Source organism: Gekko japonicus, unplaced genomic scaffold (genome assembly GCF_001447785.1).
Source record: "Gekko japonicus isolate JY-2015 unplaced genomic scaffold, Gekko_japonicus_V1.1 scaffold227, whole genome shotgun sequence".
NCBI lineage: Eukaryota > Metazoa > Chordata > Lepidosauria > Squamata > Gekkonidae > Gekko > Gekko japonicus.
Window position 1 is genome coordinate 173736 of NW_015164189.1, and position 16559 is coordinate 190294.

Consider the following 16559-nt stretch of genomic DNA (forward strand, 5'->3'; position numbering starts at 1 on the left):
GTGAGGAGGACCTTAACTGGTGGGCTGCAGAGTATGGGCGGAGGTGATCCTTCAAGTAACTCCAGGTGGCACCTGGAGGTCTCCTGCTATTGCATTTGATCTTCAGACAATCACAATCAACTCCCCTGGAGAAAATGGCTGCCTTGGAGGGTGGACTCTATGGCATTATACCCTGCTGAGGGTCCCTCCCTTCCCCAAACCCCATCCTTTCTAGGCTCCAACCCTGAAATCTCCAGGTATTTCCCAACCCGTAGCTGGCAATTCTAAAGTCCCTAGGGAATCACCTACGTTTGCCTAGTGGTCAGACCAGACCTGGCTCCAATTCTACCCAGCTGCAACAACAAGGTGGTAAGACTGTCCTTGCCTCAGGCCACCTGGGCCTTTGCCCACACTCTATCCACAGCTAAAATGTGGAATTTCTTACTTATCTTCAAGGTTCTTAGATAAGAGTTGAAAAATAACAGCTTAATTTTTCCACCCTTTCCAACCATGTGGACTCTGGCACATATATAAGGGACTGTCACTTTTGCTTCATTCTTGACTCTTTGAAGAAACAAGATGGCCACTATCTGGTTCCTGTCCTGCCTTGCCCTCCTTGGCACTGCCTATGGTAAGTGCCAGCAAGGCCTGTTGAGGGTGAGGCAAGAACTAAGGGGACAAAGATGCAGCTTTCCCCTCCTATGCTGCTAACAAGCCTGCATGACAGGAGAGATTGTAGGGTTTGGACCCTTTTGACATAGCTGAAGGAACAACATATATGGCCAGGCAAAGTCTCTCTCTCTCTCTCTCTCTCTCTCTCTCTCTAGGAATGGTATCTGTAGGGAGAGATGCCTCTTCAAGCTATGTAGAGCCAACTCTGTGTCCTGCTTGGGCCACCTTGGTCTCCACCCCAGTAAGTGGTAGAATTAGATGCTGCACTTAGAGTTACCAAGTCCCCACTGGCCACCAGCAGGGGATGAGTGGGTAGGGTAGCCAGATCCAGGTTGGGAAACTTCTGGAGACTTGGGGATGGAGCCTGGAGAGGACAGGGACCTCAGTGGGGTACAATGTCATAGAGTCCATCCTCCAAAGCATCCATTTTCTCCAGGGGAACTGAGCTCTGTAGTCTGGAGATGAGCTGTAATTCCAGGGGATCCCCAGGTCCCACCTGGAGGCTGGTATCCCATCCAGCCACATAATTAGGGCTTAATTCCCAAAACTGTGCAGCAAGTGAGCAGTGATGGCTGATAGGATCAGCAGCAGCCACTGCCACACAGAGAGAAGAAGAGGATATTAGATTTATACCCTGCCCTTCACTATCCATAGGAGTCTCAGAGTGGTTTACAATCCCTTTCCCTTCCCCTCCTCACAACAGACACCCTGTGAGGTTGGTGGGTCTGAGAAAGCTCTTTTGAGAACTGCTCATGAAAGAACAGCTCTGAGAGAACTTGTGACTGACCCAAGGTCATCCAGCAGCTGCATGTGGAGAAGTGGGGAATCAAACCCAGTTCTTCCAGATTAGAGTCTGCACACTTAACCTCTACACCAAACTGGAGAGGGCAACTGAAGTCTGGTTGCTGCTGCGCTTCTTTCCTGAAATTACTCTCTCATACAGGAGGTCTTGGACAGGGCAAAATGACCCCAAAGGATGAGGAGTTAGTCAGATCAGGGGTCTGTGGCATCAGGTCAGGGGCTGGCAGTGGGCCCTCCCAACATCTGGGTCTCAGCAGCCTGCAACTGATGTTGATCTCCAATGTTGACCCTGCCAGGAACTTCCTATATCTACTCATGGGCAAGGAAAGACCTCTCCATCCTCTTCTTTGCTGCGAGTACTCTTCAGTACTGAACCCTGGTATTAGAAACAGGTTCCGTGGCTAATCCCTGATGCAATGAAGCCCAACCCCAAATTCTCCTTAGTGTAGGCCAGGGAAGCCCTCCCAGGTTAATCCTTTGCCCTTTCTTTGACATCAGGTTGCGGTGTTCCCGCCATCCAACCTGTCCTCAGTGGATATTCACGGATAGTCAATGGAGAGGAGGCAGTGCCTGGATCATGGCCCTGGCAGGTTTCTCTGCAGGTAAGAGTCCAGCACAGTTAGCCTATGCTGGGAATGTGGAAGAGCATGGGGAAGGGGCTGATTGCATGACAGTGACGAGAACCAGTGGGTGTCTAGCAGAGCCTGTAGACTGAGGGTTCAGTTGCAGAGATCCTGAGCACCAATCAGTGCAGTCCACATCACCCCCACCAGTTGTGAGCTGGAAGCCAGTTTTTCAGTGGGCAGTTGAGATGGCCCAGGCTAGGCCAATCTAGTCAAATCTTAGAAGCTATGCCCTGGTCAGCAGTATTAGTACTTGGGTAGGAGACCACCAAGGAAGTCCAGGGTCACTGTACAGAGGCAGGCAACGGCAAACCACCTCAGTTCATCTCTTGCCTTGAAACCCCATGGGGGTCACCATAAGTTGGCCGCAACTTGATGGCAAAAGTAAAAAATTGTGGTTGCTTATGAGCAGTTTCAACCAGTTCACCAAGTTAATTTCCACACACAGAGACAGCCATATACAGGGCACATTAAGCACCTGCCTGTCTTGGCATACTCTACTGCCAAATGCATAAATAAAGAAGAAAAAGTCACATATAAACAAACACCATGTAATTTTTTTAAAAAAAGGTTCTTACCACTTGGTGTTCATCTGAGTCTGTCCAACACTCATCAACACTGCCATGTGACACTATTTGCTATGTTTTGGTCATTATCTGGAGGTGGGGTGGTTTGGTGGGAGAGGGATATTGGGTAAGGTATGTCCAGATAAAAACTTGCAATCATGCAAAAATACACATCTGTGACTGTTCAACCTAAATCTAGACTGAGCCCATTTGCTGCCCAACTCGGTCCCCTGGATGACCAGCAGAGAGGATGACTGTGTTGCCCACAACAGAGACTAAGCATTCAGTGGGTCCTCCTTTCCCAGCACTCACCTGCTCTCCTCCTCCTCCTCCTAGGACAGCACCGGCTTCCATTTCTGTGGAGGTTCTCTGATCAGAGAGAACTGGGTGGTCACGGCTGCCCACTGCAACGTCAGGTAGGAAGGTTGTCTTCGTTCGAAGACTGGGCTAAGAGATTAATTTCAGAGGTGCTGGGGCTCAAGTTTCTGAAGAAGAAGCTATAACCCGCCCCCCACCCCGCATGTGGGATAGTCAGGAGTAAGAGAGTTCCACTCGGTACTCCTTCAGAGTGGTTCCACACTACTCAGAATGTAGCACAATAATCCTCACTTGTCTTTGCAATTATGACAGGGTGGGTTCCAGACGTTGTTGCCATCAATCTGACATCCCTCTCCATTCTTTGGTTATTACAGTCCTGGAATTTCTAGAAGCAGATTTATTGCAGTTGTTGGGGGTGGGGGTCGTGAACACAAGAAGTGCAGACTCTGTGCTGGGTGGATGGTCTTTCTGCTACTGTTTCACCATGTTCTCACCTCAGGATGATGTGTGCTTTGGCATGTGTTGGAAAGCACATTTCCCCGCTGTCAGTCACCAAACCACCTGCTACCGTCTCCATTTAAAAAATAAAATAAAAATGTATCTCTTACATCACTAGACTCATGTGAATTGGCACCACTTCTCTTTGTACCATGAGGTGATATTCCTACTTTTATTTATTTCTTTGTATTATATACCTCACCTCGCCTCATGGTTCAAGGTGGCTTATAATATTAGAGCCACTCTCTCCTGGCCTCGGCCCTCAGGCAACATGAGAATAGCCATACTGAGCTGCCTAAAGCAGCTGCTGGAAGAATTACCCATGATGCTAGGGGTGAAGGGTCTTCTGCACTCTCAGGCACTGATTTAATTAATGGCTAATGGATCATCTATCAACTTCCCTTCCTCCCTCTCCCTTTGCAGGACAACTCATCAAGTGGTGTTGGGAGAATTTGACCAAGGCACTCCTTCAGAGGAAGTTCAGGTCCTAAAGATTGCCAAGGTAATACAGGACTTCCCATCTCCAGAGGGTGCCTGCTCTTTTTTACTACAAACACTCTAGGTCAGGGGTGTCAAACTCATCTGTTATGCGGGCTGGATCTGACATAAATGAGACCTTGTCGGGCTGGGCCATGTGTGTCATAAAATGTAATGCCAGGTAGTGGAGATATAAACTTTATAAAGGACACAAACACAAAGGTTTTTTTTTACTTAAAATAAAAACATGCTTAAAACATTAGCTCTGTAAGCTGCAAACCTACTTTTGATTTATTGACATTCACCACAGAAATCTAATGCTCAGAGTTCTGAGTCTAGGACCCAGGTTAAAACATGAAAGGGCTGAGTGATTAAGAGAGTCTGGCGAAGCAAGATGTAATGCAGCAGCAGAACTGGAAGCAGGAGATGGCCAGTTCCACTGAGGGCCTGATGAAAGCCCTCCGGGGGTCTGATCCAACCCCCGGGTTGCATGTTTGACACCCCTGTTCTAGGTCTTCCAAGCTCAAATGATGTCCAGTCCTTGCCTTCACAGATCTTTCCACAAACTTTACTGCTAGGTTTGCCAGTTTACAGGTGGCGGCTGGAGATCTCCTGCTATTACAATTGGTTTCCAGGTTACAGAGATCAGTTCTCCTGGAGAAAATGACTGCTTTGGAAGGTGGACTCTATGGCATTATACCCCACTGAGGTCCCTCCTCTCCCAAATCTCACACTCCCCAGGCTTCACCTCCATAACCTCCAGGTATTTCACAACCCAGAGCTGGCAACCCTAGGAGACTGTGCACGACTGCCAGTTACATAGTCAAGCCCTCCTGTTGTGAACCTCTCCTCTCGCCCCCCCAAACATACGGTATTTTTCTTGCTGGTCTTCTGCTTTCAACTTGCGTTCTACTTTCAGTACATCTGCGCTTCCTCATTCCAAAAATAACTGGGCTGTCCTTGCTATTTTAGGGGCAAATTGATGGTTTATTTGGTTTTAAAAAAACCCCAGCAACAACACCATGCCAACTTTACTTCAGATCAGCAACATGCCTCTTTCCTCTACTGCTAAATTTGCAGGGATATGCAAAGGCTGAAAGAGAAATGTGTTAGTGTGCGTTGCAAAGACATCTGTGCAAGTTACTGCAAAATGAACAGAATGTTCATGCTGTTCAACACCAAGGTCTTAACAAAAAAAAATTCTTTAAAAGGTGATGGAGAAGGGTCAGGATGGTCAGAGCAACAAAAGGGTGTGTGTGTGTGTCCTGTCTGAAATGACCAGTGTTAGCCCTAAAGAGACATCCTAGTAAAATTAAGCATCTGCTTTATGAGGCACTCAAAAACATGAGTGCAAACTAAGATAGAACAATGTTTCGGATGTTAGCTGTTAGCCAAGATGAGGGAACCCTTCCAAATTTAATCCAGAATTAATGATAAATTTCTTAGACGGGCAGAAAATCAATCTCTGCTCAAGATGGGATCTCTAGGCTTTGGTACAAAGGCTTTGGTACCTGACTGCGGTGTGTCGTGACCTGGAGAATGAAGACCCTGCTTGGGGGCTTAGTGCTGAGTACAAGGCTTTCTTTATTGCCTGGCTAGTAGCCACTGATAGACCTATCCTCCATGAATCTGTCTAATGCCCCTTTAAAGCTGTTTATTCCTTAGGGTTGCCAGATCCCCTGGGGGGTGGGGGTTTACCCGCTTTAGGGGCCCCAATCCACCAGCCTGGATCCATCTGGCGGGGGAAACCCGGCCCCCAAAGTGCCTGGATCAGGCCAACATGCCCAGCGCAATGACATCACCCAGAGGTGATGTCATCGTGCCAGGCATGTCGCTTGCGGGGTGCTCTAGCATTTGGCCTGAAAACTCTATGGTATCATAGAGTTTCTAGCCAAATGCTAGTGTCCCCCTGGCGACGTGCCTAGCATGATGACATCACTTCCAGGTGATGTCATTGCATCCCAGGAGAAGAGCTCCCCCTCACACACTGGCAACCCTATTATTCCTGTGGCCATCACTACATCCTCTGGCAGCAAATTCCACATGTTAATCACTCACTGTGTAAATAAGTGTTCCCTTTTGTCCATCCTGAATCTACTGCCCATCAGCTTGACTGGATGCCCTCGAGTTATTGTATCTTGGGAGAGAAAAATTTTATTGGCAACCTACTGTATCCCACTGTTTCCCATCCTCCTCCTGTTGTTGTTTTTCAGTTTATAGAGATTTTGAAGGTCAACTGTGATAGCAATGCCAGACTATCCAATGTGGACAGTCAAAGCACTCGTGAGATTTCTACTGTCTCTTAAATAAATTTTCCTCCTGGCTTTCTGCTTCCAGTTTAATTATTTACTTTCTGTTCTCTTTGAGGCCCTCCATTACTTGTTAATTGGCAGCGTCCTGAGTGGGGTTAAGTACTTCTTTTAACTTTGTGGCCACTGTTAATTTTTTGTTATATTTTTATGATTGTAGTTTTGTAATCAAGCCATTGCAATAATAATAAAAAAACAGGAATAATGAACAAGAAGCCTTGGCTGAAAATTTAAAAAAACAGTGCTTAATTCCCCCCCCAACCAATAATTAATAACTGAATGAATTAGGATGTAAAACAAGAGGGAGAAACAGCAGCTTTGTGGAATGGGATTTCTAAGTAAACTTTGAGTAAACTTTAGTATTCCCCATTACTATGTATGACTGTGAAAGCTGGACAGTGAAGAAAGCAGACAGGAAAAAAAGTTGATTCCTTTGAAATGTGGCGTCGGAAGAGAGTTTCACAGATACTGTGGGCTGCCAAAAAGGCAAATTAGTGGGTTCTAGATCAAATCAAGCCTTGACTCTCTCAAGAAGCTAAAATAACCAAACTGAGGCTATTGTACTTTGGTCACATTATGAGAAAAGAGTCACTGGAAAAGACAATCGTGCTGGGAAAAGTTGAAGGCAACAGGAAAAGAGGAAGACCCAACATGAGACGGATTGACTCCATCAAGGAAGGCAGAGCCCTCAGCCTGAGCAAGGCTGTTAACGACAGGACATTTTGGAGGTCATTAATCATAGGGTCACCATAAGTGGGAAACAACAATGGCGCTTACACGCACAACGTTTAAGATCTTGCCCATGGGGATGGGTATTGCTGGATTTTTTGTGAGGACTGCTGCATGGAGCTTTAGTTTCAAGTTCACTTGCTGCAGAAAAGGACTAACAGTGCAGCTATAGGCAGAGTTACCCCCTTCAAAGCTTCAATGGACAGGTGTAACTCTGCTTGGGATGACACTGTGAAGACATGCAAAAAGGTGCTAATGTGGAAGCAGCCAGGATGGAAAACATCCTACTGGGTGCATCCAAGTAGTCACTTCCTGCACTTGCTCAAGGTAACCCAGAACTGGCAGCATTACAGGTATGAAGGTGGACATGATTTTGCACAAAAGTCACAAAGGTCTTGAAAGCCAGACCATGGACAATTTCCCTAGAGGCATGACCTGTGTCACCACTGGACGTGGGGCTTTACCAACTGCAATGGAAGCATCTCAGCATTGTCCCTACTCGGAAATGGGCAGTGTGTGTGCTGAGGCTTGATTTCCTCAGCCTTTTTGTTCTCAACTAGGACTGTGCCATTGAGGTGGACCTCTCTGTCACTGGACTACTAGAGAACAGTAGGGACATCAAGACAGCCTTCATATGGGTTAAGAATCCCAGGGGAAGGGGCTGAATCAGTTTTCCAGATATCATCTGTCTGGCAATTACCTTTTTGGCAGGGTTTTAGAAAGATCCGACAGGATGGTACCCAAGCAGAGGTCATTTTGGGGGGGGTCGCAGTTCCCCCGGGTGAGGTACGGGGGGTGGGGCACATGACAAAGCCCCGTCCGCTGCTTCCAGCCGCCCCGCTTCCGGCCCTCATTCAGCCAGGAGGAGGCAGGAGAAGAGGGAGGGTAAGTTGCTTCCTCCCTGCCTCTCCCCACCCCTGCCTGCCTGGGGCCAGGGAGGGCCTTCGCGGGGCTTCCTTGCACACCCGCCGCCCTTGCAGGTCCACCACCGGGCCCCTCATGGGGCTCAGCAGTGGAGCTGCAAGGCCGGCAGCGGCGGCCGGGACCGTTGGGGGCGGGGTGTGTGGCCTTATGACACACTTCCGGTGATGTCAGGGGGTGTGGCCTTATGTCACACTTCCGGTGATGTCAGGGGGTGTGGCATATGCTAATGAGTTATGCTAATGAGTTCCCCTAGCTTTTTTTCTACTAAACGACCCCTGTACCCAAGCATGTGGAATCAGCTGGATCTCGATGGGAAGAGCAGCTCACCTGCAAGGAGAATCTCTCCAAGTTCAATCTCCATTTAAAAGGACCTTGGGTAACAGGTGTTGCGGGGGGGGGGAGAGATGGACCAATGGCCTGATACGGTATAAGCCAGCTTTCTGTGTTTACGTATGTGGCCTGAAGCGTGGTCTCTAGTTTCAGAAATACCAAGCCCTGTGCAGTTTTTCCCCCAGCAGACAGAATGAAATCGGGGTTTTTTGCAGGTCTTCAAGAACCCCAAGTTTAACATCTTCACCATCAAAAATGACATCACACTGCTGAAGCTCGCCACTCCAGCCAGGATAACGGCTAGCGTGTCTCCCGTGTGTCTACCCGAGGCCTCGGATGACTTCCCTGGGGGCATGTCTTGCGTCACAACTGGATGGGGTCTTACGCGCCACAATGGTAACCCTATCCCCGTTTGGAAACGGACAGAGGGAACTACAGGGGGACTTGAATCCAGGTCTCGTTCAGCCGGTCTTTTTAAACCCACCCTGCCATATACCCTCAGGAACCAGATGGGCTACAGTCATTGTGAGGTCTCTATTCCTGTTGGACTTCAGGTCTTTGTACTCCGGATGCCTCCAGGCTCAGCAAAACTGTCCTCAGAAACAGATGGGTTAGCCCTTTGGGAAGTCCCCATGTGGGCCTGTCCTTTGTGGGCCTCCATTTCTGGCCAACATCTGCCAGGCTAAGACAGGCATGAGATTGCCTGATGATGAAAGTGGCAACATGTAATTTTAGAAAGTCCTATAACACTTTATCAGTTCTCTAAGGGCATATCTTAGAGAACTGCGGTGGCTCAAGTGGTTAAGACGCTGAACTGCAGGCTGTGGAAGGTCAGTAGTTCAGCGGTTCAAGACCCGGGTGCCGCAAGACAGGGTGAGCTCCTGTCTCTAGTTCCAGCTCCTGCCAACCTAGCAGTTTGAAAGCAAGAAATTGCAAGTAGATAAATAGGTACCACTTCGGTGGGAAGGTAACAGCGTTCCGTGCGCCTTGGTGTTTAGTCATGCCGGCCACATGACCATGGAAACGTCTTCGGACAGCGCTGGCTCTTCGGCTTTGAAACGGAGATGAGCACCGCAACCCTAGAGTCGGATTCGACTGGCTTTCGAGCAAGGGAACCTTTACCTTTACCTTTAAGGGCATATCTACAAATTGGTCCAATAGTCTTTCTCCCTCTCTCCCCCAAGGAATCCTGGGAATGGTAGTTCAGAAGCTAGGGAACTCTTGCAGAGAAATCATAAGATTCTCACCAGCAAGCCACAATTCTCTGGGGGGGAGCCATGACAGTTAATAATAATAATTAAGTGCCATCAAGTCACAACTGACTTATGGATGATGCCTCTTGGGGTTTTCAAGGCAAAAGATGAGCAGAGGAGTTCACTGTTGCCCTTCTCTGCATAGCAACCCAGGATTTCCTTGGTGGTCTTCCACCCAAGTACTAATCATGGCTGACCTGGCTTTGTTTATGAACTCTGCTGAGCTCAGAAAGGGGTATTCAATTGGTATGTTCCTTATGTAGATCATGCAAATTCAGAAGTGAATGTGGATGAAATTCGAATGTAAGAAATGTCCCTGAGAACCATATTTGCTGTTGGGTCTTTTTCAGACAAGGACACCCCAGAGAAGCTACAGCAAGTGGCCCTTCCTCTGCTGACCAACCAAGAGTGCAAGAAATACTGGGGCAACCGCATTGCTGATGTCATGGTCTGTGCAGGTGCTGCAGGAGCATCCTCGTGCATGGTAAGTCCCCACCTGGCATGCTCAGAAAGTCCCCTCTCCATAGTTGTTCCATCTCCACCTCCCTCTGTGCACATTCAGCAACATACCTCCTTTTGCCAGGATCTGAACTGGCTCCAGTTGTCTCCTTGCTGCTTCCACCTTTCTCTAGTTTGGGGTGGAGCTGTGGCTGTAGCAGAACATCTGCTGTGCGTGCAGAGAATTCCTTGGTTCAGTCCTTGGCGTCTCCAGTTAAAAGGGTACGGCAGAGTGAAGGACTGCAACCTGCCAATCAGAGCAGGCAACTATGACCTTGACCAACCAAGAGACATGCTTCATACATGCCAGCTTCTTCTTAAAGGGCCATGGCTCAGCGATAGAGCATCTGCTTGGCATACAGAAAGTCCGAGGTTCAATCCCCAGCAGCTCCACCTGAAAGGACCAGGTGGGAGGTGATGTGAAAGATCTCACCCTGAGTCCCTGGAGAGCTGCTATTGGACAGAGCAGCCAGTGCAGCCCTGTTTCACAGGATCCTGTGTATTCTTTGGTCCATCTCGCTCCTTAATCTGTTGTTTGATAGATGTGCTTCATTTCTGAGAGCCGTTTCCCTGCAACGGAAATCCTAAAGTCTAAGGGAGCAATGGGTGCCCAGCAAGAATAGGAAAGCATGCCACACCTGCATTGAGGCGCCTGCCTTTATTCTGACAATCTGGGATTCAGCTCTAAGGTTAAAAGGAGATCCAAGTGTCACACATCAAGTCCTTCTTCACTGTGTGGCTGCATCTCATACCCACAGATGTGAGGCAGGGGCCTTCCCACTGACCCTCCCTTGATGCTCTGCTCTGCTTCCTCTTTGCAGGGAGACTCTGGTGGACCCTTGGTGTGCCAGAAGGATGGTGCCTGGACCTTGGCAGGGATTGTCTCCTGGGGCAGCAGTACCTGCTCCACATCTAGCCCTGGGGTCTATGCCCGCGTCACTGAGCTCCGGCCCTGGATTGATGAGATACTAGAAAGCAATTAAATCTCTTGGACTGTGGAACAATAAAATCGGGATCAGGCACCCTTTCTCTGTGTTACTTTTTGGACTCTGAAGGCCCCCATCCCACACATACACACACACACACACACGACCATGCTGTTGGATTTGCTGATCTGGGATAACAATGCTTCTGTGCCCCCCTTTCTGAATTTCAGGGGCCACTACAACTGAGTTTATAGCCTGTTTTTGCATGTTTTCTTGGAAGTAATTACCAATGAATTCAATAAGGCTTACTGCCACAAGTATACATGTACAAGACTGCAATTTTGGTTTGCTGGGGATGACAGTGCGGCAGACTGGCGAGGTCTTTGCACAGTTTGATTTGCTTACATATGTGCAACTCCTTTGCATGTTAGGCCACACACCCCTAATTGTAGCCAATCCTAATGAGTTGCTGTTGTTGGGTGTGGCCTATTATACTAATGAGTTCCTGCTGGGCGTGGCCAACTTGGGAGCCAGCCGGAACTCCGTTCCTGTGCGTTCCTGCCCAAAAATAGCCCTGCTTGGAAGTAATTACCAATGAATTCAATAAGGCTTACTGACACAAGTAAACATGTACATGTACAAGACTGCAATTTTGGTTTGCTGGGGATGACAGTGCAGCAGACTTGCGAGGTCTTTGCACAATTTGTTTTGCTTACACATGTGCCAGTGAAATACAGTGGAAGCACACAGTCATTTCTTCAGCACACCCCAAGAGAATCGCTTGTGCAACAGGTCCCCAAAGCTGCCCTCTAGCTCCCTCAGTTTCAGCTAACTCCAGCCAAAAACTCTAATCTCTCTTTTTCAAGAGAAACATTTTGGCTATTTCTCTGGCCCTCATCTCAGATTAAAAGGCAGTGGCTCTCAGCAGTAGAGCATCAGCTTGGCATGTAGGAGGTCCCAGGTTCAATTCCCAGAATCTCCCGTTAAAAGGACCAGGTGGCAGGTGATGTGAAAGACCCTTACGTATGACCCTGGAGAGCTGCTGCCAGTCAGAGGAGTCAGTACTGACCTGCACGTTCTGACGGTCTGATTCAGTATAAGGCAGCTTTATGTGCACCTTCCCTCGAATGGGTATCTCATTCCAAACACATGAGAGAGATCCCCCGTTACCAGGAGACTCTCTCCTGTCACTAGTGTCTGTTGATAAAACTCCAGTGCTACAGACGATTATTGTTGTTGTTCAGTCGCACAGTCGGGTCCGACTCTTCGCGACCCCATGGACAATCTCCCGCCAGGCTCTCCTGTCTTCCGCCGTCCTCCGAAGTTGGCTCAATTTCATGTTCGTTGCATCGCTGACACTGTCTAACCATCTCATCCTTTGCCGTCCCCGTCTTCTTTGACCTTCAATCTTTCCCAGCATCAGGGTCTTTTCCAGTGAGTGCTCCCTTCTCATTTGGTGGCCAAAGTATTTGAGCTTCAGTTTCATTATCTGGCCTTCCAGGGAACAGTCAGGGTTGATTTCTTTGAGGATTGACTGATTTGTTCTTCTTGCAGTCCAAGGGACTCTCAAGAGTCTCCTCCAGCACCATAGTTCAAAAGAATCTATTCTTCGGCGCTCGGCCTTCCTTATAGTCCAACTCTCACAGCCATACATGACTACTGGGAATACCATTGCTTTGACCATGCGGACTTTTGTTGGCAGGGTGATGTCTCTACTTTTTATCATGCTGTTTAGGTTCGCCATCGCTTTCCTCCCAAGGAGCAGGCGTCTTTTAATTTCATGGCTGCAGTCACAGTCTGTGGTGATCTGGGATCCCAGGAACGTGAAGTCTGTCACTACTTCCACGACTTCCCCTTCTATTATCTCAAATAATTTTTATATATTTTTGTTTTATATTTTTACAATTTATTCACCATATATTATTTATCATATAAACCTTAATACATAGAAATAATCCTCCTGTTTTTTGTATTTCCTACTTACCCTGGGTCCTATTTTGGTTTCTGTGAACTGATAAAACTCCAGTGACAGTTATTGGACTAACAATTCATTTATAAAGGCAATGCCACCATCCAGTGTTACAATATTCATCACCAGAGCGTATAAAGATCCCCACTATGGTTATATACTACTTTTATCAGTCTTTCTAATTCCTTTTATACCCTTATCCCATGCAGAGCCAGGGGTGCCCAAGCACATTAAAATCACTAATGCACATGCCTAACTCTGCATGCATTCCAAGGACTCATATCCCAGGAAGATCATGCATCCCAGTCCCTTTAAAAAAAATTCAAATTGCAGGGGGCTTAATGCAGCCCCAGAGCTGTGTTGGAAAGAAAGAGGCTTCGCCCTTTAACATCCACTCAGTTTCAATACTCAAAAGCAGCTCTCCCACACTGCTATTTTAATTTCCAAGAAATAGATGACAAACGTGTCCCCCCCTCCCTCAAAATGCTAGTAACAAGGCATGTAATTGGTTTTGATTAGCAAAACTAAGAGGAGGTCACAGGGCTAAACCCCCTCTCCCCCAAGGCAAATGGAGGCTGTACATGCTTGCAATTTGCATTTTACAGATAAGACTACTACACTTGGTGACTAAAGAGAACTTCCACAGTCAGAGGCAGTAAATCTCTGAATCCAAGTGCTAGGAGGCAATATCAAGGGAAGGCCTTGGCCTCCGTGCCCTGTTTGGCCCTTCAGGGCAACTGGTTGGCCACTGTGAGAAACAGAATTGGGATTAGATGAACCACTGGTCTGACTCTGCAGGGCTCTTACGTCATCTATCTAGGGGCCAGCCAGTTTACTATTAGAAACAATCATGATGTTCTTCTCCTCCCTTTCCCCCCTCCTCCAGAGGTACAGTTTAGAGCTCCAGTGCCTTATTTTTGTAGTAGGCAAATCAGCTCTAACAATTTCCTCCATCTGATGGGGTAATTAATGGGTATTATTAAACTACAAGTCCATGTTGCGATTCTACAAGTTCTTACTGTAAAACTCCAGATGAATTCATCGATTAGTAACTTTGGCTGTGACCTCACAGTCACGGCAGCAGATCAGAAAGGCTGCTTCCTCCACAAGTGTGTTTTATAAAGGATAGGGAATCCCACCTTTTCTCTCTTTAGCACCCCCCCCCCCAATTGCAAATATGACTCCAGATGACGGGGTAAGGATGGAGGGGGAGACTCATGTACAGTCATGACCAGTGTTCCCTCTAAGCTGAGTTAGTGTGAGCTAGCTCACAGATTTTTAGCCTCTGGCTCACACATTTTTGTTTTAGCTCAGGAAGGATGACTCCAGAGCAAACTAATTGATGCAGTAGCCAAATCGCTCGCTCACAACTTTAATGCTAGTAGCTCACAGAGTAGAATTTTTGCTCACATGACTCTACAGCTTAGAGGGAGCATCAGTCATGACTGCTTAATGCGAAGCCTCTCTACTGAGACCCCAAGTTCCACTTTGCTCGACAGGGCTTACTCTCAAGTACGCAAACAGAGGTGTCCATCTTTCTCCTCTTAGTGGAGATCACTTACCTGCCTCTAGAGGCAGCAAGAGCAGAACTAGCTGGTGTACCATCATCCTAGGGAAAACTTTACAGCTTACTTTGACTGTATATAGGAATTGGCCTCAGACATAAGAAGTTAAGGGCATGTCACTGAGCATGTGCAAAGTGCTTTGCTTCCTCATACCTGAACAGACCATGTCTGTTAGCCTTCCGCTATGTTGGGAGATGAACTTAATATTTGCTTTTGTGTATTTGTATTTGCTGACACACACATACACACATGGACTGTGCCCACAAACCCCTACAAGCTTAGGAAAAGCTGTTTGCATTGCACGCTAACAGCTATGATCTTTCCAGGAGACGACACTTTGCAACACAAGGCTAGGTTCAACATGCTTTCCACTCATCCCTGTTTCCAAGAGAACAGCCCTTGCTTTCACCACCCCATTTTTGGCATTATATATATATATATTTGCTTAAAATGGTCTTCTTTGGGGTTTCTTCAGTCTTTAGAAGTTAATAAAGATGCATCCTAGGCTGCTAACCTCCAGGTGGGGCATGGAGATCTCTCTCAGAATTACAACCAGCCTCCAGACTACAGAGATCAGTTCTCCTGGACAAAATGGCTGCTTTAGAGACTGAACTCCATGGCATTATACTCTGCTGAGGTCCCTCCCCTCCTCACAAACCCTGCCTTCCCCAGGCTCCACCCCCCAAATCTCCCTGAATTTCCCAGCCCAGAGTTAGCAACCCTAAATTGCACCCCCACACACACACTCAAACTAATGGATTTAATACATATTTATCCCATCATTCCTCCAAGGAGTATGTGGAGGTCCTCCCTCCTCTTTTTTCCTGGTATTTGTGTGTGTCTTTGTGCATGTGTGTACACCTGGAAGTCATGGTTGACTTCTGGCGACCCCAAGTGGGGCTTGGATGTTTCAGAGAGGTAACTTGCTATTGCCTGCCTCTGTGTCCCGGCCCTGGTATTCCTTGGAGGTCTCCCTCCCAAATACTTGCCAGGGTCGACCCTGCTTAGCTTCCAAGATCTGACGAGATCAGGCTTGGCTAGGCTACCCAGGTCAGGGCATCACTCCTCTGTTTTTATTGTTGCAACTACCCTTTGCGGGAGGCTAGGCTGAGAGAAGATGTCAGAAGTAATTAAGGTTGTCAAAGAGTAATTAACATGTGGAATTCCCTGCCACAGGAAGTGGTGGCAGCTACAAGCACAGACAGTTTCTAGAGGGGACTGGATAAACATATGGAGCAGAGGTCCATCAGTGGCTATGGGCCACAAGGTATGGATGGAACACTCTGTCTAGGGCAGTGATGCTCTGTATTCTTGGGGCTTGGGGGGCAACAGTGGGAGGGCTTCCGGAGTTCTGGCCCTGCTGGTGGACCTCCTATTGGCACCTGGGTCTTGGCCACTGTGTGACAGAGTATAGGACTGGATGGGCCATTGCCCTCATCCAACATGGCTTCTCTTATGTTCTTATAAAAGACATTTGTACACAACGGGACATGATGACGTTTCAGAAACTCTGTAAGGCAGAATTATTCTGGCGTGCTTTTAGTTCATAATATCTCTTTACTATCTCTTTATTGTGAAGTACAGTTAGCTTGTGGGTAATTTTTTGATGTTACTTACAGGAGTTCCTACGGTTTTGCGGGGAGATTAGATTGGTTTTATGCATTTTTACTCTTTTATATTAATTTGATTTATACCCCACTGTCCCTACCAAGGCAGGCTCAGGATGGCTTATTGTAGAGCACTGATCCCCATAGAGGTCTACTAATCAACATCTTTTGATAGTCCCCGGCCCCAGGGACATCCCACTTGTGTCGACCAGGGCCAGGGCCTTTTTAGCCCTGGTCCCCACCTGGTGGAATGAGCTCCCATATGAGATCAGGGCCCTGTAGGATTTATTACAATTCCGCAGGGCCTGTAAGACGGAGCTCTTCCCCCAGACTTTTGGTTGAGGCAGTGGACCTTCCCTCCCTCTGGTTGGCCCCCCATCCGTGGCCTGGATTCTTAATTCCATCTTAATCGCTAAGACATCTGATTCACTTGGTATTTTAGGATTTTGTGCTGTTTCATACTGTTGTTTTTAAGTGGTTTTATTTTATTACATTTTTAATTATATTATTTTATT

The 16559-nt window shown here is 47.5% G+C and overlaps 1 protein-coding gene across 1 annotated transcript; it reads left to right on the top strand.

The window, feature by feature from the left end:
- Nucleotides 1-558: 558 nt before the first annotated feature.
- LOC107107897 (chymotrypsinogen 2-like) lies at nucleotides 559-10960 on the top strand. Its single transcript, XM_015408261.1, has 7 exons — nucleotides 559-610; nucleotides 1951-2054; nucleotides 2978-3057; nucleotides 3881-3959; nucleotides 8442-8622; nucleotides 9830-9963; nucleotides 10799-10960. Exons 1-7 carry the CDS (start codon nucleotides 559-561, stop codon nucleotides 10958-10960), a joined length of 792 nt encoding a protein of 263 aa, XP_015263747.1.
- Nucleotides 10961-16559: the final 5599 nt, after the last annotated feature.

Bases quoted from the DNA above. Each gene is read 5' to 3' on its own strand.
- LOC107107897 (XM_015408261.1), top strand. From the start codon at position 559: ATGGCCACTATCTGGTTCCTGTCCTGCCTTGCCCTCCTTGGCACTGCC. The intron at 3,058-3,880 runs GTAGGAAGGTTG...CTCCCTTTGCAG, and splicing joins GCTGCCCACTGCAACGTCAG to GACAACTCATCAAGTGGTGT. The intron at 3,960-8,441 runs GTAATACAGGAC...GGTTTTTTGCAG, and splicing joins AGGTCCTAAAGATTGCCAAG to GTCTTCAAGAACCCCAAGTT.